The 27,557-nt window shown below is 36.5% G+C and overlaps 1 protein-coding gene across 2 annotated transcripts in view; it reads right to left on the bottom strand.

Annotated features, from left to right (window-relative positions):
- The window catches only part of MYO16 (myosin XVI), a 655,611-nt gene that overhangs the window by 411,595 nt on the left and 216,459 nt on the right, over nucleotides 1-27,557 (bottom strand). For both annotated transcript variants that reach the window (XM_011966244.1, XM_011966243.1), the window contains exons 7-9: nucleotides 17,581-17,706; nucleotides 3,731-3,806; nucleotides 891-1,044 (exon numbers count right to left, since the gene is read on the bottom strand). In XM_011966244.1, coding sequence (XP_011821634.1) covers nucleotides 891-1,044; nucleotides 3,731-3,806; nucleotides 17,581-17,706 — 356 coding nt within the window. The remainder of the gene's footprint in view (nucleotides 1-890; nucleotides 1,045-3,730; nucleotides 3,807-17,580; nucleotides 17,707-27,557) is intronic.

Consider the following 27,557-nt stretch of genomic DNA (forward strand, 5'->3'; position numbering starts at 1 on the left):
AATTGCTTTACCCGATTGCTGTTTTTGAAGGTCTTTAAAATGATGTCACAGACTTTTAAACAAGATCCCACAGATTACATGCAATGTTATTTATTCATAGAGATTTACTTATTGATTTAGATACTCACAGTCCATCTCTACCTGACAATGTTTGCTATCTGTTTTGTTATATATGCCAAGCACCACAGTCAGTAGATTTCAAACAAATATTTAAAAATGAATGAATATGTAAGCATACCTAAGTTATATACATAAAACCTGTGTTTATATATCCATATGCTGGCAAAGAAAAACTCCAGAAACATAAGCATCATTCTACGAGTTAAATAAACACTTATTCTTCAATAAATTTAACATTAATTCGAACATTATTTGTTATTCACACTTCGTGTCACGTTTTCAGACCTTGAAAATGATGTCGATCCATTTGATATTTTCAATGCAACAGGAAAGTTATTTTAGGAGATAACATACACAACAATAAATAATTTGTTTTATGCTTATGAGAGAAAAAAACACATATCAGTATTTTCTCTTTCAGGAAAGTTAGCCATAATGATAATCACTGGAAACCTCATTATCAGTTTAGCTAAAATCTTGGAATGTGTTTAAAATATTATTTGGTCTCATGGTACACGAAATTGATTTCATAACTGATATAGTAACATTGTTTTTAAATCAGAGGGTTTTTATAAAATTATGTTGAACTCATCATTATGTTTTTTTGTTAAACTCAAAATTATGTTTAACAACTGTTCTTTGGTACTTACATTGATAAACCATTTTAATTGTTCTAACTTATTTTTGCTGAGAGTCAGACTTAATATTGGCTCTGAAATGACCAGCAGGTAGAGAAGATGGCAAATGAGAATGAGCAGGAAGACACTTACAGCTTACTCGACAGCACGGGGAGATCATGCATGATCTCTTCATAGGGCTCTTCTTGTGCTAAGGTAGAAACAGATAAAGGCTCTTTCATTTTTTCTTCCCAGGCAATTTCGGCTTTCAGCAGCATTTCCTCAATAAACTCAGATGCAGCAATATCTACAAGAAAAAAAATAAGAAAATCAGAAAAATGATGGGTGGTGATAGTACATAAATCTATTTACTTTCAATAATTCTGATATGCTTAAAATGATAAAAATTTATCAATGTATGACTCAAAAGAAAAAACCTTAAGAGTTTATTGCTGGGATAAAATTGAAGTACTGTCATTTTAAAACACTATTTTGTTTTACATCAGTGACATATTTAATTATAAATGAAATAAAATATGAAAATAGTATACACTGGATGCGGGATATGTAAAATAAAAAATCATTGAGAATAAGCTTGCACAAACTTAATGTCATTTCATTCTCAGTAAAACTTGTCCTGCATCTCGGTGACTATGAACCAAAATTACAGAAAGAGTTACACTTTCCCATCGACTGGATTATAAAGCATGTAACTGGCTTTCTATAAACATTCTACTAAATGGGTAGTTGTACAAGTAAATACTCAGTTGTATTATTTACACAAGGGGTCTGCTCTCGAGCCATAATATTTTTACCTTTATCAATTGCAAATATAAATAAATATATTCCCTTATAAATTACACATAACAGTAACATCTCAACACGTTTGGGTAGCAACATATATATGTATCAGTCAAGTTTATACTAACAACAATTACCGATCTAGAAACTGATATAGAGCATGAGGAAAAAATCAACATTCATATCAATTAAGAACCTACTGGAGGCAGCTGCTGCTTCTCGATCATCAGGACCAGACTGTGTGACCACCTATGTCTATAAATGAGAGCTATGTGGCCTTCTGGGCTGGTCACAGTAATGTAGCTGCCACAAGAAGATATTATGTAAAGATTTGTCATTGTTTGCCTCAGATTATATTATATACATGTAAAAAGTAGGTGAGGGTTCAGCTTTCTTACTTTGCGAGATTACATTTCTGTCCCATCTAACAAATTGTTTCCCCCCCCCGATATTTTTTTATGAATCCATTCCAAATTCAAGAAACATAAAATAACAGTAATACATTATAATACTGATGACGACTTTCATTTGCCCAGTTATAGCACAGTTTCTGGTTTACTGTTCTCTGCTCTATTCTTGTATCTGGTTTTATCTAGTTATATCTTCTTGCTGCCTGGATTATTGGCATATCTGCTTTAGTTGAAACCTCTCACTGCATTATAAGTCTTTGCTTTTTGCATGTGATAAAAGTATTTTCATTCAACTAGCAAATCTTTACTGAGGATCTATTATGGGCCCAGCACTGCGCCCCGTATTGCCAGTAGGCCATGAATAAGGTACTAGGTTGCTAGTCGACTTTGCATGAGCAATATGGTAAAAGTTGCCTGAGAGAGTCCTCATGCACTGTGCTGAGATGACCAGTGCTGAATCTAGACCGGAAGTTCATTCATTGCCTCCATTCCTAAGATTGTCAACCGCCATGCCTGGACATCTGTTTGAAATGACACTAGACCTAAATGGTGAGAGTATGCCACGGGAGTCCATGCAGTCAAAAGTCAGTCATATCCTCCCTTGTCTGGGAAATAAGCCAGGAATACGAACTTTAAAAACGTGAGCTACTGTTAGACCCAGATTAGAGTTAACAGAGGATGTGACTTTTATTCATAGTAAACATATTTTTTAAAAATACCTAAAAATTTCTATTTGCTCTTTTGATATTTATCATTAGCATACTAATATAGTTAATGTTAAAATTACTAGACTGTAAGTAATATTAGCTTGATTCTGAAGTTTGTGACTATTAAGCTGTCTTACATTTCGGTTTGGTAAATCTTCAGTTTAGCAGAGAAGATGAAGTAATAAACATTAAATAATGATACTTAATTTCAATAAATAACAAATAGAGAAAAATCCCTTCTGGCTTTAACTGGAGATTTATTAGAAATTCATACTCCTGACCGTATGTCAAATGACAAATCTCAAAAGTAAAGTACATTTAAGTTAGCAGAGGTATAGAAAGAGCAATAATAGATTCATTAAGTTATTCAGATCAGTTACTGCCTTCAAAATTTTGATGTGGTATTACTTATGCTAGATTTTTCTCTTTGTTATTCAGAACTCTTTTTACTATTGCAAAAATCATTATGATTAGTAACTTTCTGTTAAATTAGAAAAGTTACAAAATTAACGTAGCATCCATTTATTAAATAAGGATATGAATATACAAAAGGGCAGTGACTAAAATAATTTTAGAAATCTTCAAAAATATATTTATTAAAAAATAAGTAACATTAAGTCAAGATTTTCAAAGTTTGAAATTTGCATGAGAATGTCAGCCTGTGTATTTTTCTTGTAGTTTAAATATCTGCACAGATAATAACGCTATTATTTTTCAAAAATACCTTAACGGATCAGCATGTATTTGGTAGGATGAGATACTAGGATGAAATAACAGTAAAAATGTATTTTAAAGTAAGTTACACTGAATGAATCACTATCCTGAAAGTTTAAAACATGAAAGGCAAAATACAACAAAGTACAATGGTACAGTGTAGATTAAACTGTGAATAGCCTCTTGGAATGGAGCCGAGCACAGGCGATGATGAATTGTGCTTGAACTAGGCTGGTTGTTACACAGCTTCACAGGCTTGTGCTGCTCTCACTTTGTAGCTGTGCTGAAGACAGATGGATACCCCGATACGAAAGGAAGGAAACAGTACCTGCTCAATGGTCCCAGGATGCTCCTAACCTACCTGACGGCTTCTCCTCATTACAGTTCACAAGGTGTGGGTTTGCCTGATGCATCAAAAGAAGTTTCACCAGGTTTGCCTGAAATATTAAAGATAATTGAAATGGGAACCACCATGGCAGATGCTAAGGATTCATCAGTAAGTTACACACTGTGTTGTCCAACTGGCAGCTGGAATGAGACGGCATCAGCATTCCCACTCAGAAATCCTTCCTGGGACAGTCCCAGGAAAGTACCTTTCCCAATGCCTTTTGTGAAGATGTCAGATATTCAAACTATTGCAGTCCTTTCTGGATTCAGAACAAAAATGATTTATCCAATAAGGATTTAACCACTGAAGATTTGAAAAGGACATTTTAAAACTTTTAGGTTTATATTATGTGCATTTGTAGGATGAGAAACTAGTTACACAACAGTAAAAATATATTTTAAAGTAAGTTGCACTGAATGAATCACTACCCTGAAACTTTAAAACATGAAAGGCAAAATACAACAAAGCACAAAAGGACAGTGTAGACTATATGCCATAATATAACCTGAAAGTACTTAAGCTATACTCCTTATGTGAGGAATTATATGGTACACTGTGTTTTGTTCTGTTTTAATTGAACTATTCATTGAAGTCTAACTTGTTGGTATTGCTCCTCTGTGACAGCAGCGTGGGCAGTATGAACCTAAAGTCACATTGGACCATTAGAAAAATGCAATCTCAAGTTATAAGAGTTAAGTAACTTGAGAAATTAATGTAATTTAAAAAATTATTATAACATATCACACATATAAAGGGTATATATAATATACATGTGCTATGGAAAAGGCAAGAATGAAATAAATTTCAGTGTACTCAACTTTTAAAAATATGTACTCAACATTTTTTTTAAATGATATCTTCGTGAGTTTCTCCCCAAAACTACGCCTCTCTCTATTTCCCAGAGTTGGCCACTATCATGACTTTTGGGTTAACCATTAATATCTTCTCTATATGCTTAGCACACATATATGGAAGTATCCCCAAGCAACATATTGCTTAATTTGTTTGTGACATTTATAGAAATGAAATCCTATTGTATAGATTCTTCCACGCCTGTTTTCATGGCTTACCATTGCATTTTTGAGTCATCAGAGTTGATGAGTTTAACCAAGTTTCATTCTTTTCCTTGGCTGCATGGAATTGTATTGTACAAATATATCACAATTGATCCACCTTTCTCCCAGTGAATATTGAAGACATTCGCAGTCATTCATTTGTTTTTACAAACAATGTTCCCATAAGTAGTCTCATTTATATCTCTCAGTGCACACATACACCAGGATATATGTACCTAAAAATGAAATTGCTGGGATCTCAGTTTGGACAGTATCAAAGAGATAAATAGTGCCAATATATTTTTCTCCAAGAGATTGCTCAGATTGACAGTCTTACTCCTAACAAGGCTTTCTGTTGCTCTACGTTCTACTTAATAATTTTATTATCAGGCATTTACTTGTTGTTAAATTCTTGGGTGTAAAAGAATAGATTATTGTGGTTTAATGGTACATTGCTTTGAAAATGGAACAGAACTCTCCTGGATTTCTTCTTGGTATGATTTTATACAATACTTTTTAAAGTTATTACCTTCTAGGGATTTGCCAGTTTTGTCTAAGTTTCCAAATGTGCTGGCATGATGTTGTTGGTTACATCTTCTTATTGTGCTTTTTCTTTTATTGCCTTTTTAATAGCTGTGCTGTTTTTGTAGTTCTGTTTCCCTTTGCAGGCACACTATCAGTCACTTTGTGCATGCCCTCTCCGTCTTTCTGACCAGTATTTCCAAACCTTGGTTCATTTCATTAACCCTTACAAGAACCAATTTGAGGTATTATTGATTCTTTCTATGGTACTTTTGTTTAACAGTTCTATCACTTCGGCTTTTATATGTTTTATATTCCCATTTACACATTCTGTGTTTGTTTTATTAATCTCTATCTCTCTGTCTCTCTCTCTTTCTTTCTTTTTTTTTTTAAGACATCTCACTTTTTCGACCAGGCTGGAGTGCAGTGGCACCATCTCGGCTCACTCAACCTCCTTCTCCTGGGTTCAAGTGATTCTCATCTCTCAGCCTCTGGAGTAGCTGGGATTACCAGCCTGCACCACCACACCCAGATAATTTTTATATTTTTAATAGAGGCGGGGTTTTGTCATGTTGGCCAGACTGGTCTTGAACTCCTGACCTCAAGTGATCAGTCTGACTTGGTCTCCCAAAGTGCTGAGATTACAAGCATGAGCCACCGAGCCCAGCCTGTTTTATTAATGTCTTACAAACTTTGTAAGTGGTAACATTATTTTTCAAACTTGTCTCTTACAATATAGACATCTAAGGTTGCTATGCAACCTCAAAGGCTGTACATTTGCATCAAGTGAAAATTACCACCACTTTCTTTATGTCTCACATAGGGATAGAGACAATGCAATTTTTTAAAATTAAGATTCTGTTCTGAATATTTTAAAATGGTCATTGGATGTCTTTTTGATTTATAGAGAATAGTAAGTCCTGAAATAATGTGTGTTTCTGTAATACAAACTAGCTCATACTCAATTGATAAATGTTGGTAGGTACTATTTTTTCCTAGGCCAGAGGAGCCAAAACAATGGAAGTCAAATCATAAAATTAAAAGACCTCAATTGTTGTGCTGGAAACTGAAGCCGTCTTAGCTGTATTTCTACAAATATTCTTTTTTTAAACAATAAAGTAATTTAAGGGCAATAAAATGGGCAATAATAAGTGCACAGTTATAAAACTTGGGCAAATGTGTATACCTGGGTAATCAACACCACAAATAAGATATAGAACATTTCTCATCACCAGCAGTTCCCTCCTGCCCCACTGTGGTTAATCTTCATCCCATACAAGAAAACACAGTGTGATTTACAGCACCCCAGATTAGTTTAGTCTATTCTTAAACTTCACATCAATAAAACACAGAAATATACATGTTTGCCCAACATAATGTTCTTGAGCTTCGTCCATGCTTGTGCATGCATTGACACTTTCTCTCTTCACTGTTGAGCTGTAGTCCATTGTACAACTACATTACAATATGTTCATCATTTTCTTCTTGAGAGTTGAGCCATTTGTTTCTGGCTCTTTGAATAATGCTACTATGGACATATGTCATTTTAGTCAATGTAGATTTTCATTTTTCTCTTTTGAACATTCTAAAACAGAATTCTGGGTAATCTGGTAAGTATATATTTAACTTTATAAGAAATTGCCAGAAAAGTTTACCAAGTGGTTTTACTATTTTTTTATCCTCACTGGCAATTTTGCCACATGCTCTCCAACACTGATATTGTCATAGTAAAACAATGTTAGCCACTGAAGTACTATCTCAGTGTAGGTTAATTTACATTTCCCTGATGACTGGTGATACTGAACTGAAAAGCTTTCATGTGCTTAATGACCATCTTTTGCGAACTGTCTACTCAGGAATTTCTTGTCCATTTATTACTGCATTGTTTAACTTTCTATTATTAGTCTATCTGCATTTTTATATGATCTGGATGCATTTTTCAGATATATGTATTGTAGCAGGAAATCAGAGACTGGAGAGACCAAGTGGAGTTCAGGAGGGTATATTTTAGGTGTACACTGGCTCAGCAGACATGCATCCTGAAAGTCTGAGCAGTAAACAAAGAAAATGGATGCTTTTTATGCACCTCAAGGTGGGAATTACATGATGCAGGAAGCTGGCTTACAAAAGCAAGTACCAAGCAGTTAATTATCAGGTGATATTCTTAGGACTCAGCTTATATCTTGGGAAACACGTCTTGCAACTCATGCTTATCGGTTGGTTGTGTGACCTTACAGTTGCACAGCAAGAAAAACGGGAGCTTACAGAACTTACAAAATATGTGGGAGAGAGATATGGTTAATGCTTCACAGACCTTACAGAGGAGCAGTTAATATTCTTTCTTAACTCTTACTTGGGGTGGGTGGGCGGAGGTGCTACTTCATGCCCATTCTAGTGTAAACTTAAACCGTAAATTCAGTTTCTTTTAATTTTTCCACTTTAGTATTACACGTATTTCCTCTCATTCTATGGCTTGCCTAGTCATACTCTTAAAAATGTCTTTTGATGAGCAGAAAAACACTTTTATTTCTTTTCTTTTGTTTAAGTGCAATATCTGTACCTATTTTTATCTACTCAAAGTTCATGGTAGTATTATACTATAGTTTCTTCTGAAAGTTTTATAATTTTAACTTTTATATTTGTGGTCCATTTCAAGTGAGTTTTTGTGAATGCCATGTAAAGGCCTGGATGGTCCAGCACTATTTGTTTTTCAGCAACATTTGTGGAGAAGAACATTTTTTCTTTTTGAATTGCCTTGAGACCTTCATAGGAAATCAACTGACATGTTATGTTCATTTGTAGCCACTATATTTTAAGCTCCATTGATCTACTGGTCTATCCTTGCTGTATTACCTAACAACTTTATGTGTATAGATTTATAGCAAGTTTTGAAATCTTACAAGTGAAAGACTTAGAGTAAGTCTTGAAAAAAGTCTGTGTCTTATTTCTTCAAGAACATTTTGTCTATTATAGGTACTTTGCATTCCATAATTTTTAGGATGAATTTCCCAATTTCTATTAAAAAAAAGACTGTCAGGCTTTAAATTGGGATTGTTTTAAACAGGAAGCTACTATACTAGTTTGATATGCCTTAACAAATCACCACAAGGTTTGTGGCTTAAACAATAAAAATGTATCGTCTTACAATTGCATAGATCAGAAGTCTGACAAAGGTATCACTGGGCTGACATCAGGGCCCTGGTAGCATGTTCCCTTCTGGTTATAAAGCAGAATTTGTTTCTGTCTTCTCCAGTTTTGGAATCACCCACATTCCTTGGTTAATGGTCCCTCCCCTTCCACCATCTTCAAAGCAGCAATATTGCATGTCTCTGGCCATTTTTCCACAGTCACGCCCCCTCTATCTCAGCCAAGAACAAGTCTCTGCTTCTAAAGGCCCATCTAGAGAATCCAGGAAAATCTTTCCAGCTTATGATCCTTAGCTTAGTTACAAGGCAAAGTTCTTTATTTAGCCTTGTAATATATTGACAGGTTCTGGGGATTAGGGAATGGACATCGTTGGGGGCCACTATTCTGCCTTCCCAGATACCTTAACAATATTCAGTGTCTCAATGACAACTGCATATCAATGAGCGTGCTTACCTCTCTATTTGCATGAGTTTTCAATCGTCACTGCAATGTTTTGTAGTGTTAAGTGTACAAATATTGCACACTTTGTTAAACACATTACTATCTATGTTATGCTTGTAACACTACTGTAAAAAATTGATAAATTCACTTAATGGTTCTAATTTTTAAGGCTTTTTGGAGATTCTTTGGTATTTTTATTATCCTTTCTCCTTTCCTAACCTTGCCTTTCATTTTCATTTCGTGCATTATTTTACTTGTTAGACTGACAATGGTTTCTTCAATCTGCGGTAGAGTTTGTGTGTTTGCTTTTGTAACATTTTCTGTGGCATTTTTCATTCATGCTGAGCTTTTTGCCCAGGCATTCCAAGAGATCTCCCCAAATAATTATGGCTCTTGCCAGTGTTCTCACTTTAAATTTAATTAGGTTTTCAATAGTATGCCCTATTGCTATATTTCCTACAAGCCCATTCAAAATTAATGTTTGGTTTTGCACAAATTATTTCAGTAGTACTTATTCATGTTATAGCAGGGTGCTTATATTTAGAAGTTATTTTGATTTCCAAATATATCGTTTGCTAAAGAAAGAGAAGCTATCTTTAAATCTGAAAGATAAAATATATATTGTAGGTTCCCAGGACACTAAAATAGTTGCAAGAATCAGTATTGCTTTTTATTAAAGATTCGAGGGATTTTCTTGCCTTTATATCATTTGTCAGAAATGAAGGAAAGAAGAAAGAAAATGAAAGAACAAAAACGTAAAAGATAGAGTAAGGTAGGGAAAAATGTAGATAGGAGGAAAGGAAAGAGAAATTCAGAAAGAAAAGAAAAGAAAAACAATGAAAGCCAAAAATTACTTAAGATTATCTTCGTTTTCCACAAATTTGAAAGAATGGCAATAATGCTAAAGCTTTTATATCTTTGCAAAAACGTCAGAGTATCAGAGAGTCTAACAATCATGTTGCATTACTCAATTCAATTTGCTTTTTCTAGAACTCCAAATAAAATCACGTGCAATCTCCTGACAAACTACTGTTCTCTAAAACTTCAACTGCGGAAAGCATTTAAGTCATAAAAGTAAATGTTTCCTACAAGAAAATCTTTAACAATAAAACTAACTCCATTTTATTTCAGGCCTGTAAAAATAAACATTCATGTGTGAAATAAGGAAGTTTCTCCTACTTGGGGAATTTCTTTCCTTTCGTAAAGTCAATATTTCCTATGTGCTTCCAATTAGAAATCAGCGAGGCACTCCACAAAACTGAATTAAGCAGGCCAGGGCTCATTCCAATTACTCTACTCTGGAACATCTGTTTTAACCTCACAAAACAGCTTTAGGTAAATTACTTAAAATGTGAGCAGACAGAGTGTGCCCTTCAATCGCAACTCATCTCCAGTATTAAAAGAATTTCATAATCAGCAAAGTTATCAGAGGTTAAGGTGACTACTATTCAGAAAGAGAGAGAGAGAGAGAGAGTATGTGTGTCTGTATAAAAGGAAACACTAAGTGGCTAACAAAGAAAATGTATTTAAGCTCAAATTTGAATTAATATTAGTTATTGAATATAGACTTTACTTAATCTTCAAATAGTTGTATTTCAGTGTGGCTAAATTTATCAAGATTAATTTCTTGAGAGTCAAAGTATCTCTTTAAAAAGTTAAAATATAGCAATGAGTGTTTGGAGCCAGCACTCATTCCTTCCTAGTTGAGGAGCTAAAAATGATTGATTTAATTTAATAAAGAGGAAATTATAATGTTAAAGTCTCTCAGAAACTCAGCAGTTGCATACCCCACTTGAATTATATATACCTAAGTCCAATGGTGCATACTCTACACTGCAATGAGTAAATGTCTCTAACTCTGAGAACCATGTGAACTATTTCAGATATAATATTTTAAACGTCTAATACATCACTACTTTTAGTGATTCAACTATGATTTCTATTAACCAAATGGTTCTGCTCTCATACCACAAAATAAATAATATGACATCACTGCAGTTTTCTATATAATTTTCCTTGTGTTTCTTTTCTGAAACACTTCTCTTTCATTTCCATTCAGCAAACCTCATAATCCTCCTCTGCCTGTGTCCACCCCTCTTCAGTCTCCTTTTATGGAACTTTCCTTTTACACAGTTGTCATAGTTGTATTTGTGCGGCTATAACAGAATATCTGAGACTGGGTAATTTATAATGAACAGAAATTTATTGCTCACAGTTCTGGAGGTTGGGAAGTCTAAGATCAAAGTGCCAGCAGGCCTTAGTCTCTCTTCTTTCAAGATGCCCCATTAAACGTTGCACCCCTCCAGAGAGAAAGATCATTATATCCTCACATGGCGGAAAAGCAGGAGAGAGAAACATTCCTGCAATTTCTTTTTATAGTTGTATTAATCCTTTCATGAAGGTGAAAGCCTCATGGCCTAAATATCCCTCATTAGGCCTCACATCCCAATTTTGCTGCACTGGGGATTAACTTTGCAACACACAAATTTTGGGGGGACATATAGCAACCATTAAATACAGTGTTGCTCACAATATATTGCCTTTGGTTGAAATCCCTTTGATTTGTGCATGATTTATTTTAGTAATACATCCCAAATGCAAATTATTTCCAGTGCTAACAAAGTCCTTGCATGTGCCCAGGTTTTTCTTGGAAATCTCCAGAATGATTTCCTGCAAGAAGCAGTCTCAAGGGGTGTGACCACTCATCTACTGTTCACACATTTATTCAGTGATCCATTGATAAAGGCAAGTATGTATTACATTAAGGCATTTATTGATCCTCTCATTAAATAAATAGTAACTTAGCCAGTATTCTGTGTTGGCTCCGTCTGAGATACTACAATATTTTGATAAGCCAAACAAATGTTCCTGCACTCAGTTCTTACAGACTAAAAGGTGATACAGATGAATGAACTGACAACTACAGCAAGTTCTGGTAAGGCTGTGTTTGTGATATGGGATATGCAGGGTGCTTGTACAGGGACAGGAGAGGAACCGTCATATGCAAATTCCTAGCATTAGGAAAGACGGCCAGTGAAGTGACATTTCAATGTAGCTGTGCAAGGTAAAATTTAACAATTTCAGGAAGAGCAAAAATAGGCTATATGTAGTGGTGCATTCTAGAAATGGAGATACATTCAGTATAGCTTTACCCCCAGATATGATGGGGCGAGGCAGAAGAAATAAAATGCGAGACTTAAGCAGGGCCTCTGACACATGGGGACTTATAAATGGTGCTAAGGAATAAGTATTTTATTTCAACCGCAATGGAAGGATACTGTGTTGACACAGTGTGATTACATCTGCCTGTGGAATGATTACTGTAGCCTGGTCATTGAGAGAAGAGTGGGGGAGGGTGATAAAAACCTGCTAGAGGCTGATGGGTTAACCCAGATGTAGAGATGCTAGTGTCCTGGGCAAGGAGAGAGGCAGTGAGGAGGCACAGATTGACCAGTGATGATTATGGCTTAAATATCTCAACACAAGCCGCTGGGTGGAAGTCTGTAGGCTCAGTGTTCTGTTAGGCACGAGAGAGGAGGGAGAAGTAAGAAAATGGCAAAAGACCAGTTTTGTGATGAATAAATGACGAAACAGAAGAGCCACAGACAGGGATGGGAAAGAGAAGATGATGGCTTTTTTTTTTTTTTTTTTAACAGGTGGTGTTAGAGGACAGAAAGAAAGAGACAGCCGCTGGGTATACGCGGATGCAGAATTTGGGAGAGGAACAGAGAGGAGGCTTGGGCAGCCATGAGCATGTAGAGAGCACTTGAAGCTGAGGGCATGAGAATATTTCTCAAAGACATGGCAAACATCAACTAGAGCCTAGGATGGCATATGAAGCGTGTCAATACTACATGGCCAGAGGGGTAGGGGCATAATCAGACTGTTTTCTCCAAAGCAAAGAAGAAATAAACAGGCAAAATAATTAGAGCTCTGAATATATCTTAATTTTTATATACTTGGGTAAAAATTGTATTTGAGAATAAAAATGGCTTTTTAAACATTAAGATGTGTGAGTTATGCCATACAAAATACTTTGGGAAACAAAAATATTTAGATTCCAGCATTTGTACAAATATTTTCTTATCTTTGGGTGTAGTATTGACAATTCTCTTGTAAATACTAAATACAGTAAATATATACAAGACTAGAGTGAAATTTTACTTCACGTACAACTCATGAAAGAGTTGTAAAACCAAAAGACTTATTGCTCACATAATTTATTCAGTTCCCAGTTTTTGACAAGAACAAGCATCTCTTTTGTTTTCCATTGCGAAAGTTAATATATTTATAAAAGGCAGTTTTAAAATATGCATATCATCCCACTATAAATGTAAATAATAAGTACAGTTATAGATTGTGAGCTACTTCCTTCTCCATAAAGGTAGTTACATTTATAAGGTCTTTATAAGAGTGAAATTACTGTGAATGTCTCTAAAAATGCCATTAGTCTCTCTAAAATGTTCACATTTCTAAAGCTTTTTGCCCTGAACACAGATACAATATATATTTACAGCAAATTTCTTCAGAGAGAGTTATAAATCTTCCATGCATATAAATTGATATTCACATAAACCTGTTTCTAAAATATAATTTCTAAAGTGCATACTAAATGATATCTTTGCAGGAGAACAATTTTTTAGAATAATTCCAGATGTCATATACTATCTTTCTTGGTGAATTAATTGAGATGCAATTTACTCAAAATCTTCTATTATCATAAATCTCTCAGTAGTTTTATCAGTCTGAGTAAAAGAAGAGTGTCTTGGTTTTGATGTCTTATATTCTAAAACAAAAGCCTCATTTATACTCAGTATTTCCAATTTTGCATCTAATTCTGGGTTGGTTGCCTTTGTCTTCTGGTCACTCTGCTGGACAATGGGTTATCACAGTGGACAACTCAAAGTCTGTTTTTCCGGAGCACGCATTTGAGTGGAGACACTACTTGACTAGGCTTAATGGAACAAAGTAGTAAAGACACATGATTTTCAGACACTTTCCTTAGTACTAAAATGTATCAGAAGTAAGAAAATTAAAGGCAAGTCTAGCGAAGCAGAGGATAAAGATAATGTGTTTTAAAAACCTGCCTCATCTGCACATTGTAAACGGCCATTTCTGGAAACCATTGAATAAGATATCTGTCTGTACCAATCTAGCCACCATCAGTGAATCAGGACACATGTTGACTGATGATCCATATACACACGAGGCATTCACCTTCATGATTCGCAAAAATCTGCTGAACTAAGTAAAAGTCTCCCCTTTCTATAGATGCTTATCATTCTCAATAATTGGTGGCCCCAAGGTTGGGCTCTGTGGAAAAAGAACAGTCAAGGCTTGTTGAGTTCACGGTCAGTGAGTGGTGGGGCTGGTACCCAGCGCTGGCCCTTTCTATTCCAGTGAGAAGGCCATGGAGGCCTCAAAGCAAAGCTGGCATAATGCCTGCTATAGTTTGGATGTTTGTTTACACCAAATCTCAAGTTGAATTGCAACCCCCACTGTTGGAAGTGTGACCTGGTCGGGGGCAATTGGGTTATGGGCCAGATGTCTCATGGCTCAGTGCTGAGTGAGTTCTCATAAGATCTCGTTAAGTGTGTGGCATCTGTCCCCACCCGATGCATACATCCCCCAACTCTCTTTCTGCTCCTGCTTCCACTGTGTGATGTGCCTGTTCCTGCTTCGCCTTCTGCCATGAGTCAAAGCTCCCTGAGGCCCGCCCAGAAGCCCAGCAGATACCAGTGCCATGCTTGTACAGCCTGCAGACTGTGAGCCAATGAAACCTCCTTTCTTTATAAATTACCCAGTCTCAGGAATTTATAACAATGCAAAAACTGCCGAATGCAATCCCTTAAACAAGCAGAATCAAATGCATGAGAAAATAGAAGACTGAAGTATAGGAAACCTTTAAAAAATGAAAGCTAGGGTGTGTGTACATTTTTGGGTCAACTGTTTTGTAGCTGGTTTTGAAACAATGAAGCAGTTGACTTATCATGAATAAATGATGAATGTTGGAAACCTAGCTGGCACACTGGAGGGGGGGCAATAAAAACAATCTTAATTCCTTTGCATCTGACAAAGTAAACATGGCTACTGAATCATATTTCTCATGTAAGTTCATGACTGTGTTTCTCTAATTTGAAAGAACAGATTAATAAAAGGTTGGGAAGTTTTTGGAATGTGACAGGTAAAGGCAGGTAGTAACACTGATAGCCACTAATTCTCTCTGCCTTATCATTCGGTGATTCCTGTGTCTTATGACTTTTGAGGGACAGGAATCTCTAGGAAGCTTTCTGAAAGAAGTGGCAATTAGATTGGGCTTATGTTCCCTCTACCACTGACGCATGGCATGTATCATGTGTGGCATATATGTTAATCATTAAAGGATTTTTTATTGTTAAATCTAACTATATAAAAAAACATTTAAAAATCCATCCAGATTTTTTACCACATAATACAAATTTTATCTGGCTGATCTTGTCTCTCAATTCTTACTACATAGTATAGATTAGAAGCATAATTTCCTGGATAGAAGCTTCCATTTCTGGCAGGGCACGGTGGCTCACGCCTGTGAATGCAACACTTTGGGAGGCCAAGGCAGGTAGATCACCTGAGGTCACGAGTTCGAGACCAGCCTGGCCAACATGCCAAAACGCTGTCTCCAGTAAAAATAGAAAAAATTAGCCGGGTGTGGTGGTGAGTGCCTGTAGTCCCAGCTACTTGGGAGGCTGAGGCACAAGAACTGCTTGAACTCAGGAGGCAGAGGTTGCAGTGAGCTGAGATTGCACCACTGCACTACAGCCTGGGCGAAAGAGTAAGACTCCTTCATTAAAAAAAAAAAAAAGAAGGTTCTATTTCTGCAGAGCAGGATTTCTTAGGGGCCTCTGGAAGGTCTATGCCTAGTTTTCATAGAGGATTCAACCTCTGAAATGGTAGGGATACTTTTTGTGTCTATGCATTTCTGAGAAAAAGGTCAGTAGCTTCATCTGATTGCTTGAGGGATAAAATTTCTGATTCTAATCAGAATTTCGGATTCTAATCAGAATCTAATTCTTTATGCCTTGGTCATTACAGCTTCCAGGAAGTAGAAAATAAGTATCTAGATTCTCCTTATGAGTCAGGAAACATTGATTACCTTTAGGCGCGCTCAACATGTAGAGCCAGAGACTGCAGTAGCTACTTTATAATGGAGCAGTTGCAGAAACGTATACTCGTTTCCCTGCTTTGCAGGCAGGTTTCATGTGAAAATAATGACACATTAATGTTCTTGTATCATTCTTTACCAAGCTTTACAAGACTTTAAGAAATTAGTACTTTTATTTTTATTTTTTTTTTGAGACGGAGTCTCTTTCTATCGCCCAGGCTGGAGTGCGGTGGCCGGATCTCAGCTCACTGCAAGCTCTGCCTCCCGGGTTCCCACCATTCTCCTGCCTCAGCCTTCCGAGTAGCTGGGACTACAGGCGCCGCCACCCTCGCCCGGCTAGCTTTTTTTTTTTTTTTTTTAGTAGAGACGGGGTTTCACCGTGTTAGCCAGGATGGTCTCGATCTCCTGACCTCGTGATCCGCCCGTCTCGGCCTCCCAAAGTGCTGGGATTACAGGCATGAGCCACCGTGCCCGGCCAGAAATCAGTATTTTTAGAAGAAGAAACAGCTGTTTTAAAATTCACCAACTTAGATTTTTCTTCCTGCTCCTCCACGTTAATTATGACAATAACCCCAGGAACAGCGAGCAACTCAAAAATAACTGGTAGAGGAGATGGTGCCACGGATGGCTCAGAAATTTAAAAGCATCATGATGGAATATTATGAGCAAATATATTGAACCAATGGGAGAGCCTCAAAGAAACTGATACATTCCTAAAAACATACAACCCATCAAGACTCAGTCAAGGAGAAATAAAAAGCTGGAACAGACCAGCAACAAATAAAGAGACTGAATCACCGTAGAAGCACAACTCAGGGATATTTAGTAGACCCTTAAATATATGTATTGAATAAACGGATCTTTTTTTACAGAAGGTGCTGTCAAAACAATGTTCTTTTTTGTTTGAAAGAACTTCCCCATGCAATATGTTTTTTTTCTAAAATACATGAAATGCAATCACTTTCTATTCTTTTGACAGTTACACTGCTGAAGTGTATGATAGATTATTTTACATAATGGTTAGTCTCTTAGAGATCTAACTTACTACAAATTTACTAGATGTGATTGTTACCCCAAAGTAATGTTCTGAAATGAACACATTAACTTAAATCTCCATATAGGTGTAAAACTAAGTTACTTTTTCTACTATTGCCATGAATAAAATATTAGCTGTAGAAAACACATAATTATTACAGATTCATGAAACTGTAAGCTTATGAAGTGTATATAATATGAAAAACATTTTAACTCCATATTATGACAAATGTTTACAGATTTTGATTATTTCTTCAATGATTTGACTACAATATTCAGATACACAAGGAACATGTTTTTGTGTGCTCTTATATAAGCATTTTCCTTTAACCATAAAATTATTTGTTCAGTAGGAAGATACTATTAAAAGTCAAATTACAATAATGATTAGTACATAATTTAAAATCAAATCAAAATTGAATATGAAATTATTCAGTAATTATATAAAATTATTTTTAAAAGAATTCAGAAAATCACTCTACCTGGCCATATTTGGCTGCCAAATGGAGGGGGGTCCAGTACTGATCATCTACTATGTTGAGGTCTCCACCATGTTCCAGGATAAGAGACACCACCTCCTTGTAGCCACTCGCACACGCCATGTGTAACTGTAGTGAAGAGACATCTTATTATCCATTTTTTTAAAGTAGTGGTGTTCATGCAGTTCACTCAGTGGTTTAAAGAGAGCTACTTAATTAAATGTTGGATCTAAAATACAGAGACCATAAAGACAAAAGAACATACATGTAATTTTATTTATTTGGTATAAGTGGGTGTCATTATCAGTCTTTGCAAGGATGCTTATGGTTATTCATTTTCCTTCTGACTCTGATAGTGTGCACTTTTTCATGTAATTCCCATCCCCCTCCGAGAGTTCCATTTCAATGTAATCTGAATATTTTAAAATACAGAATATAATCATTGAAAAGCTTACCATTTCTTGCCCAAAGGTAAAATATTTGCTGATTAGCTCTATATTCCAGGCATTGAACTTGGTGCTATAGAAAGTCATTCAAAGAATAACTAAAAACAGGAAATGTGATCATTGTGATGCTTCTGTATGTGTAAAAGGCACAGGAACACTAAAAAGGATTAACTAATCCTGGTGGTGGCTTAAAAATGATTGTGTAGCTACCATTGTAACATTCTCCCAGTTTTAGTTTCTTTTGTAATTATATTTTTGAGACAGGGTCTCTCTCTGTCACCTGGGCTGGAGTGCAGTGGTGGAATCATGACTCACTGCAGCCTTAATCTCCGGGGCTCAAGTGATCCTTCCACCTCACCCTACTAAGTAGCTGGGAATACAGGTACGTGCCACTAAACCCAGCTAATTTTTTTTGTTTGTTTGTTTGGTAGAGACTTGTTTTAACCATGTTGTGTGTTACCCAGACTAGTCTTGAACTCATGGGGTCAAGTAATCCAACTGACTTGGCCTCCCAAAGTGCTGGGGTTACAGGCATAAGCCACCACATCTGGCCCCAGATTAGTTTTTTAATGGAATCTTAAGTTTAGAAATAAGGCCTTTGGAATAATAGTTTGGAGAATTTTTTACATTTTTCAGGTGAGGGAATTCCTGTTTCTAAGGTAGCAGCCTTTATTTCTATATAAACTCTCATCACACTCTAATGAGGTTACTAAGCAACTACATGATTTATTTTATAAACATAAGAATTAGGAAGAAGAAAACTATCAGAAAAGAAAGAAAAAAACCTTAAAAGTAGTAAAATCAATGCCATCTTCTAGGTTTGACAGCATGGAATTTTGTAGCTCTGTTCCATTGTGTTTTTATTACAAAGACAAAATTAAAGTCAAAAAGGCTTATTAAATGTGTACATTTTGATAAAATTTAACAAAAACATTTATTTTTATGCCTTTGGACCTAATCAGGCTCTTCAATCTACAGAGTGTAAATATATGTTTATTTCTTGTAACTCAACTACATTAGAATAAATATATTCATCTAAATTAAGACACTGTTTCACATAGATTTTCCCAGGCTTGCTACATATAGAATTAATCCTATTAATATTCTAGGAAACAGTCCCAAAAATGATATATCCACAAGTATTTTAGAAAATATAATTTTATATACTTGCTATCCTAGAGAATTAATCTATTCATCTGCTTCTAAATTGATTCTACATTATTTGAATAATCAATAAATGATTGGCAGTTACTCTGTGCTATATGCAATAATCTGAATCTCAGAAGAAACTAATTTTTAGCATCTAAAGCGGAGTCTACAAATGGAATCAAGAATGAATCCATTTTCTGGTTAGCAATTGATACTAATGATGCCAAGTTCGCAGGGCCAATCCCTGCAAGATTAGATTTGCTTTCCATAAAGCAAAAATTGGCTCTCACCATTTAGAACTTAGTCCAACCCTGGGCCAGTCATCACAAGCACAGCTGGGAAGGAAGACTAGAAGTCCTAGCTAACTCACTAGAGACTCTATCCAAAGTTTTACTACCAGTAACCTTTGTGGACGCTGGCAAGTTTACTTCTAGGTAATCCCAAAACCAAAATAAACAAACAAAGGAAAACCCTAATTGAATACCTCTACTTAACCACACGAGATAACCAACTTTTCAATTATCATAATACAATAGCAGGAGTTAAGAGCATTGTCTTCAGTCTACTGGCAATCAAATTCTGAATCCATAAGCAAACAGCTAGCCCCCATGGGATATAGTTTCTCATCACTAAGAACATGTTAGACCTAGAGTTAAAAGATTTGGGAAAAAAAAAAAAAACAACACCACAAATACCTATTTATGAAACGGAACTGATGCTCCTACTACTTGTCCTGACTATGACTGGAGGATACCAGGTGCCCAAATGTAACAGTGTTGATCACTACTGTGTCTCAGAACATTCCTCTCCTGCTACTTTAAGGGTCGTGTGAGAAACACGGAGATGGTGATCATTTCTGCCGTGAACCAGCAGCAGCGTATTTGCAAACACAGTTCCCACAAAAATTACAATTTGGAAACCACCTATGTAGCTACAAAGCAGGACAGGTGGTTGGAGAGGCTTCTAAAACATTAGGTATAAAAGCTGTGAGTTATTTCTTCTAATCTTTACCATCTGTGATATGATTGTTGCCCTTATTTTGCAGACGGAGAAGCAGTGGTTTAAGCGTTTAGGTAACTGACCCAAGGAAGAAGCATGGTCACTGAGATCTGAGGCCATGCTCTGCAGCCTCCAGCACTCAGACTTGAAATAGCACAGAAGAGTGGACACGCAGTCACACAGTGAAGTCAAGCCACGAGGTTAACACTACCATACTGAGGCTCCTAATACATCTTGCATTCACACCATCATTTTTGTATGTTAATATAATTTTTTTCTTCTTTCTGTAAACCACTTCTATGTCCCTCACTCTTCCACATACTAATTTTATATTAACATTTAGTCTCTGGATGATACACAGTGTCTATATGCTTGCTTCAGCTTTCCCATGGCTCTCCATCAGTGCAGGCACAGTCTTGTTTGGTAAATGTGGCATATTGCCTCCTGGTGTGCTTTGCAAAACCATCACCAAGTCCTAGTGTTTTTCAGCTATGAAAGCACAGGAGAATCCCAGGCTCCACATTTGGGAGACTGAGTCTACTCTAGAAGGGGTCTCCTCTAAAACTGCCCCCCAACACACACACATCCAGTGTGACGTAGGCCTGGGAAAGACAGACAACAGGGTCATTCGGTCATTAGAACATCTTCTCTTTTTATGATCCCATATAAGGGTAACTTTTCACTGCATCAGGTCAAAGCCCCCAGCACTGTGCCCATTTCCTATTACAGCATCTCAGCCTTTGACAGCCTGTTCATTTACTGATAGTGTTAATCGCTAGAAAACATGCTATACCAATCATTTCTGAAGTTTGAGATTTTCCATTTATTTTCCCAAATAAAAGACAGTTCTGATATTTGAAAAATAGTACCTCAACCCAATATTTATAGAAATTAAAATAAGTAGCATTATCATTGTTTTCGGTGTTGGTTCTCAGCTGAATCAATCGCTCCGGACAGGGTTTAAGGCGGCACAGAGCCAGCGTCCACAGATTAAATACCAAGAGGGCCCTGCCTGGGTTTTAAGAGCAACACACACTTGGGCCCTTTCAAGCATGTATTCGAGTGAAATCCAGAAAGGTTTTCCTAACTTTAAATTACTTCGTATTTATTTTTCAGAGTTTAAAATATGTAAAATATAAAAAGACATTAAAGATACTGACAACTGGACTTTCCGGATAAATGCTTCGCTTTTCGGATTCTGGTGATTTCTTTCTATTTATTGATGCAACTCCCTTTATAAAAGCAGGACCCGGCCGGGCGCGGTGGCTCAACCCTGTAATCCCAGCACTTTGGGAGGCCGAGACGGGCGGATCATGAGGTCAGGAGATCGAGACCATCCTGGCTAACACGGTGAAACCCGGCTCTACTAAAAAATACAAAAAAAATTAGCCGGGCGTGGTGGCGGCGCCTGTAGTCCCAGCTACTCGGGAGGCTGAGGCCGGAGAATGGCGGGAACCCGGGAGGCGGAGCTTGTAGTGAGCTGAGATCCGGCCACTGCACTCCAGCCTGGGTGACAGAGCGAGACTCCGTCTCAAAAAAAAAAAAAAAAAAGCAGGACCCTCAAACAACTGAATAACCAGAAAACAAATAATCCAATTTAAAAATGGCCCAAGGACTTGAACAGACACTTGTTGAAAGAAGATATACAATTGGCTAATGGGCTGACGCAAAAATGCTCAGCATTACCCAACATTAGGGAGCTGCAAATTAAAACCACAATGAAATATCACCACATACCTGTTAGGATGGCTGTTTTAAAAGATGACAAGTAAGTGTTGGCAACGATGCAGAGAAAGGGGAATATCTGCGTGTTACTGATAGAAATGTAAGTTAGTACAGCCATTATGGAAAATGGTATAGATGTTCCTCAAAAAACTAAAAATACAGCTACCTTATGATCCAGAAACCCCACTCCGGGATGTATAACGAATGGAAGTCACTATGTCACAGGGATATTCATACTCCCACGCTCACTGCAGCACTATTCGTAACAGCCAAGTTCAGTGTTCATCAAGTGGTAAATACATAAAAATGTAGTATATATACATAATGGAACACTATTCACCCTTCAAAAAGAAAGAAACCCTGTCATTTGAAACAATGTGGACGAAACTGAAGGCCATTAGGTTAAGTGAAATAAGTCAGGCACAGAAAGACAAATACTGCATGATCTCGCTTCTACATGAAATCTGAATCAGTAAAACTCATAAAAGTAGAGAGAAGAATGATGGTTGCCAGGGACTGGGGGAGGGGAAGAGAGAAAATGAAGAGTGGTTGGTCAAAGGGTGCAAAGTTTCAACTAGACAGGAGAAATATGTTTTGAGATCCACTGCAAAGCAGGAGGACTATTGTCAATAAAAAATGTATTATACATTTTAAAATAACTAAGAATACATTTCAAATGTCTCAACAAAAAATGATAAGTGGTAGATAAGTTAACTTAGTGTGATTTAACAATTTCACACTGTATACATATATCAAAACACCACATTGTACCCCATAAATGCATATGAGTATTATTTGTCAATTTCAAATAATATTAAATAAAAGTAGAATCACTGTGTACCTAGCAATTTATTTTATTCAAATATAGTTAATATTTTCCATGCTGTGGAATGTTTGGATCACTTAAAGGCTAACTTTGATGGAGAGCTCACTGTGTATGAACTAGACAATAAGCTGAGTGATTTACATGCACAGCCTCCTTGGGCCTGGTTATCTTATAATGTGACACTCTTATTATTCCAGCTTAAAAGATGAGAAGATGATAACTCAGAGTTTAAGAAGCCAGCACAAGTCACAGCTTGGAAGTGATGGAGACTTCCAGGATGAGCACCGAGCTGGGTCTATCTGGCCTCTTTATCATGGTGCTGTTGGGCTTCTAAATCCTAGATTTTTAGGAAAGCATAGTATACAATTATACAGACACATTTCATTGACTGGGCTAATTCCTAATTGTTGGATATTTATGTAATTACCATTTTTATATTGCTTTTAAAAACCATTTTGTTGGTGATTATTATATATGTTCATAGTGATTTCCTTCTGATATATCCTGATTCTAAAATAATGAGCATTTTTTCAAGTTCCTGTGGCATGTTGCCATGCAGAGTTCTAGAATGTACCAATTTACCCACAGTCCAGCAGTGTATGAAAGAATCCATTTGCACAGACCCTTAGCTTTTCTGGTCTTCATTATTATTTATTTCTAAAATGATTTCAAATAATTTGCATTTACTTAACTCCCAACAGTGGTCCTCTTGTCATATACATAGGGTAGTTGGATATTTTTCTTTTGTGAATTGATTCTTATTATTGCTTATTTCCCAGTGAGAGGTGTTTTTTTTTTTTTTTTTTTTTGCTGCTGTTGTTAATTTCTACGAACTCCGCATATTTTGAAATTTTGGGAAACCTGTTGCAAATATTACTCTTAGAAAATTACCTGTTGCCTCTTAATTTTGCTTACTCTTTAATGCAAAACATCAGTTACAATTTCTGACATAATCAAAGATAACATTTCTGTGTTTTTTCATCATATTTTTACATTGTAATGGTCTTTGCCAGAGGCTTAAGTCTTTTCCACATGTATAACTTGGAAAATATCTGACGTTTTTAAATATCTTACCCTTTTATTTGTGCATCTGATTTTTTACTAATCTGTATGTAAAATGTTAAATATTATTATACATTCCCACTGAATCTGTTCTTATTGAAGCTCTGTGACTCCTGCCACTCTGAAGCTAGAAGATCATGCTGAGGCTAATGCTATATTTTAATAAAAACTATGTTAGGAAGAAATGAAAACTAATCTTGAGGACGATTCAAATACCTCCTAGGTTCAGTCAGGATTGTTGGCCAATAATTTCAGGTCTTCTTCATCCATTGCATCATAACACTAACACAGGACTTTTACTATCTCAGCTTTGACAGAAGTATGAAAATACTATAAATCATATCCCAAAGTGAGACTACATACGTAGATTGGAAAATAGTTGCCCTAAAACTTCTCAGATGACTTTTGAACTCTACCTCGAGACTGAGGGCTCAGTAGGTCAGAAATAAAAGACAAAATGAGACAAAGTGTTGAACAATTATTAAAGAGCACTCTCAGTGTGTTAGGAGTCCACTTCCCCTTTCCACTGTGTGTAGATGGTGGTGTCAGGGTGGATGTGAGTACCTCCCAATTTTACGGCAGAGAAAGGCTGTAGAGACCACACTGAGAAGCTACGTATCCTGAGTAGTCTGATGGACATATAATAAACTGGTTTTGATTCTTGCAGGCACAAAGCAAATGGCAAGAGATGGGCTGGTTTACCCATGAAGCTGTGGTCATTTCTGGTTCTATTTTAGGAGGTGCCTCATGGAGCAAGCACAGCTTAACTGAGGGAATCTGGAGTGCCCCCAAATTCCTGAAAGCCGAGTGAACATAAAGGACCATTTGGAAGAGTGCATTATTGACTTTTAATATTATGATGACTATATTTCAACATAATTTGTTTTCTATGCCCCATTTGTTATTACATTTTAAAAATTATTTTGAAAGGCGATCCATGGGCTACACCCAAGGGTCACTGGGAAGTATGGCACAAAAATTCGACAACTCCTGACTTAAGTTGAGAGTTTTAATTGTAAAATGGGATTGGACACTTTAATTTGAGGTTGTTTTATGACATAAAGTGACCGCAGAAGTTGTATTATTTAAAAATGACCATAAAATCAATGGCCGTCTCCAGCTATAATAAGGGATGAACCAGCATTACCGAAATAAAGGTGACAAAAATAAAATTGCTTGATACTTGCATCTCCTGAATAATTCTTTCCTAACAAAGCAAATAAATAAGCCTCAAGGCCAGATGTGATATATCAAATTATGTGCTAACACAGTAAATAATAAAACAACAATGTCTTCATAATATATGCGCTAGTTATCACATTAATATTTTCAAAGACTGTATTCTGAAACTGATGAATTCATTTGCATATGCTCTGTAACATGGTGTTTATTAAAATTGTATCATTTTCTGAGGCTCCTATTTACTTTAACAAGAAGATAATGTAAACTAAAAGATCCCTTTTAAAAAGAGATATGTTATGTTTGGTCATTTTGCTGCAATTCTAATAAAGGAGGTAAAGTCAACTCCAAACCTGTCCTATTAGAAGTTTATTCCCATTGAACCTTTCGTTGTTAGTTTCTTCCCTTTTGCACATAACAATTTAACAGTGTGAAAAATTATGCTTAATTTTGAACCACAACTGACATTCCAACTCAGGTATGGAAATCAATCTGTGAACAAAAGTGTCTTCTTCTCCTTGTCGCCATAATAGATAGATACATTATATATCTTACAGAAAAGAAAACACAAGGAAATGACAGTTATTAACATAAACAGACTAACCAATTCAGACAGGTGAATCAAACCAAACCACTGGCTGTTAAATGCTGTAATTTTCAAGGGACAGCATTCTAGTCTTTTGTTCACTATTCCTTTCTTGTTAAAAGCTCAAAAATGATGACCACAAGATTTGGTTATTTTAGAACAATTATTTGCAACATTTATGCTCTCTGTTCAATAAAAACAAGGTCACAAGGAAAGTCAAAATTGAAAATGCTTGAAAATCATAGCAATTTATTGCTCTGTATTGATTGTTTCAATAGCTTCTCTACTGAAGTGTGTATGCTCTTTTATTTAGCAGTGGTTGAAGTATGCATTTTGTTTTTACTTAGCAGTGTTTTTTTAAAAAAATATGAAGTTGTAATATGTTCTACCATACAAAGAAACAAAGGCTCTATTGTGTTTCTATTATGTGTTAGGCATTAATTCATTACATGTAATAAATGAATTATTAAATAACTCACACCAATCAGACTTTTGATTCTACTAGTCCACTGAAACTGTCCTCCAAGAGAAAGTCAATGACCTTCAAGTTACTAAGTCCAACACCCAATTCACATTTCCCATTTAACTGACCCCTCAGCAGTATTTGCTAGTCTATCATTCTTCCCTCTTCCTCAAACTTTTCACTTGGCTCCCAGGACATTTTGTCCTCTTAGTTTTCCACCTTCCTTACTGCTTGCTCCTTCTCATCTCCTTTCTGGAGCCTCCTCTTCTTCATCTCCATGGCTTGGTCCCAAATTTCTTTCCTTCTGCATATAAGTAGTGACTTCATCCAGTATCAAAACTTTCAATATCACATATATGCTAATATTCTCCAAATTCTTTCTTTCATCTAGAGATCTGAATTCCAGACTCCAATGTCCAACCACAAACCCAACAGCTCCATTAAGATGGCTAAGAGGCACTTTAAACTTAGTATCTCCAGAACTGATGCGATCTTTCCTGCTTTAGGTTTGTGTCTTCTTCAGCCTTATCTCATTTGATGCCATCTCCATCACACTGGTAGTTTAAGCTAAAAATGCTTAGAGTCATTCTAAAGCCTTCACTTTATCTCACACAACACATTTATTAGGAGGTCTAATTGCACTACAATTCTACCCCTGTTGTCTGAGTCACATCACTGATTGCCTAGATTACTGGAAAAGCCTCCTACACAAACTCTCAGGTTCGCCCCTGTCCTTTTCAGTCAGTTCTTTTAAGTTCTAGGGTACATGTGCACAATGTGCAGGTTTGTTACATATGTATCCATGTGCCATGTTGGTGTGCTGCACCCATTAACTCCTCATTTACAGTAGGTATATCTCCTAATGCTATCCCTCTCCCCTACCCCCTCCCCACAATAGGACCCGGTGTGTGATGTTCCCCTTCCTGCGTCCAAGTGATCTCACTGTTCAATTCCCACCTATGAGTGAGAACATACGGTGTTTGGTTTTCTGTTCTTGCAAGTTTGCTGAGAATGATGGTTTCCAACTGCATCCATGTCCCTACGAAGGACATGAACTCATCCTTTTTTATGGTTGCACAGTATTCCATGGTGTCTATGTGCCACATTTTCTTAATTCAGTCTGTCACTGATGGACATTTGGGTTGATTCCAAGTCTTTGCTATTGTGAATAGTGCCGCAATAAACATACATGTGCATGTGTCTTTATAGCAGGATGTCCAGTCAGTTCTTAACACAACAGCCAGAGTAGGTGATCCTTTTAAAATGGAGCAGGCTCATGCCCCTCCTCTCTTCTGAACTTCCCACCATCTTCCCAACCCATGCAGAGTCATAGCTGTGGTCCTCATACAAAGCTTGTATGATCTGGTCCCAGCACCTCTCCTTCCTTGCTGACACTGCTTCAGCCATACGGGCTCCGTGCTGTTTCTCAAGCACACCACAATCGCCCCTGACACTGTAGGAGTTTATGGTTTGCCCTTCTCACTCTCAGCCTGAAACACCCTCCCTTCACAGCCCCACTGTGCTCTCTCTTCTTTGAAGTCATTA

The sequence above is a fragment of the Mandrillus leucophaeus genome, unplaced genomic scaffold (assembly GCF_000951045.1).
Source record: "Mandrillus leucophaeus isolate KB7577 unplaced genomic scaffold, Mleu.le_1.0 Scaffold750, whole genome shotgun sequence".
Lineage (NCBI taxonomy): Eukaryota > Metazoa > Chordata > Mammalia > Primates > Cercopithecidae > Mandrillus > Mandrillus leucophaeus.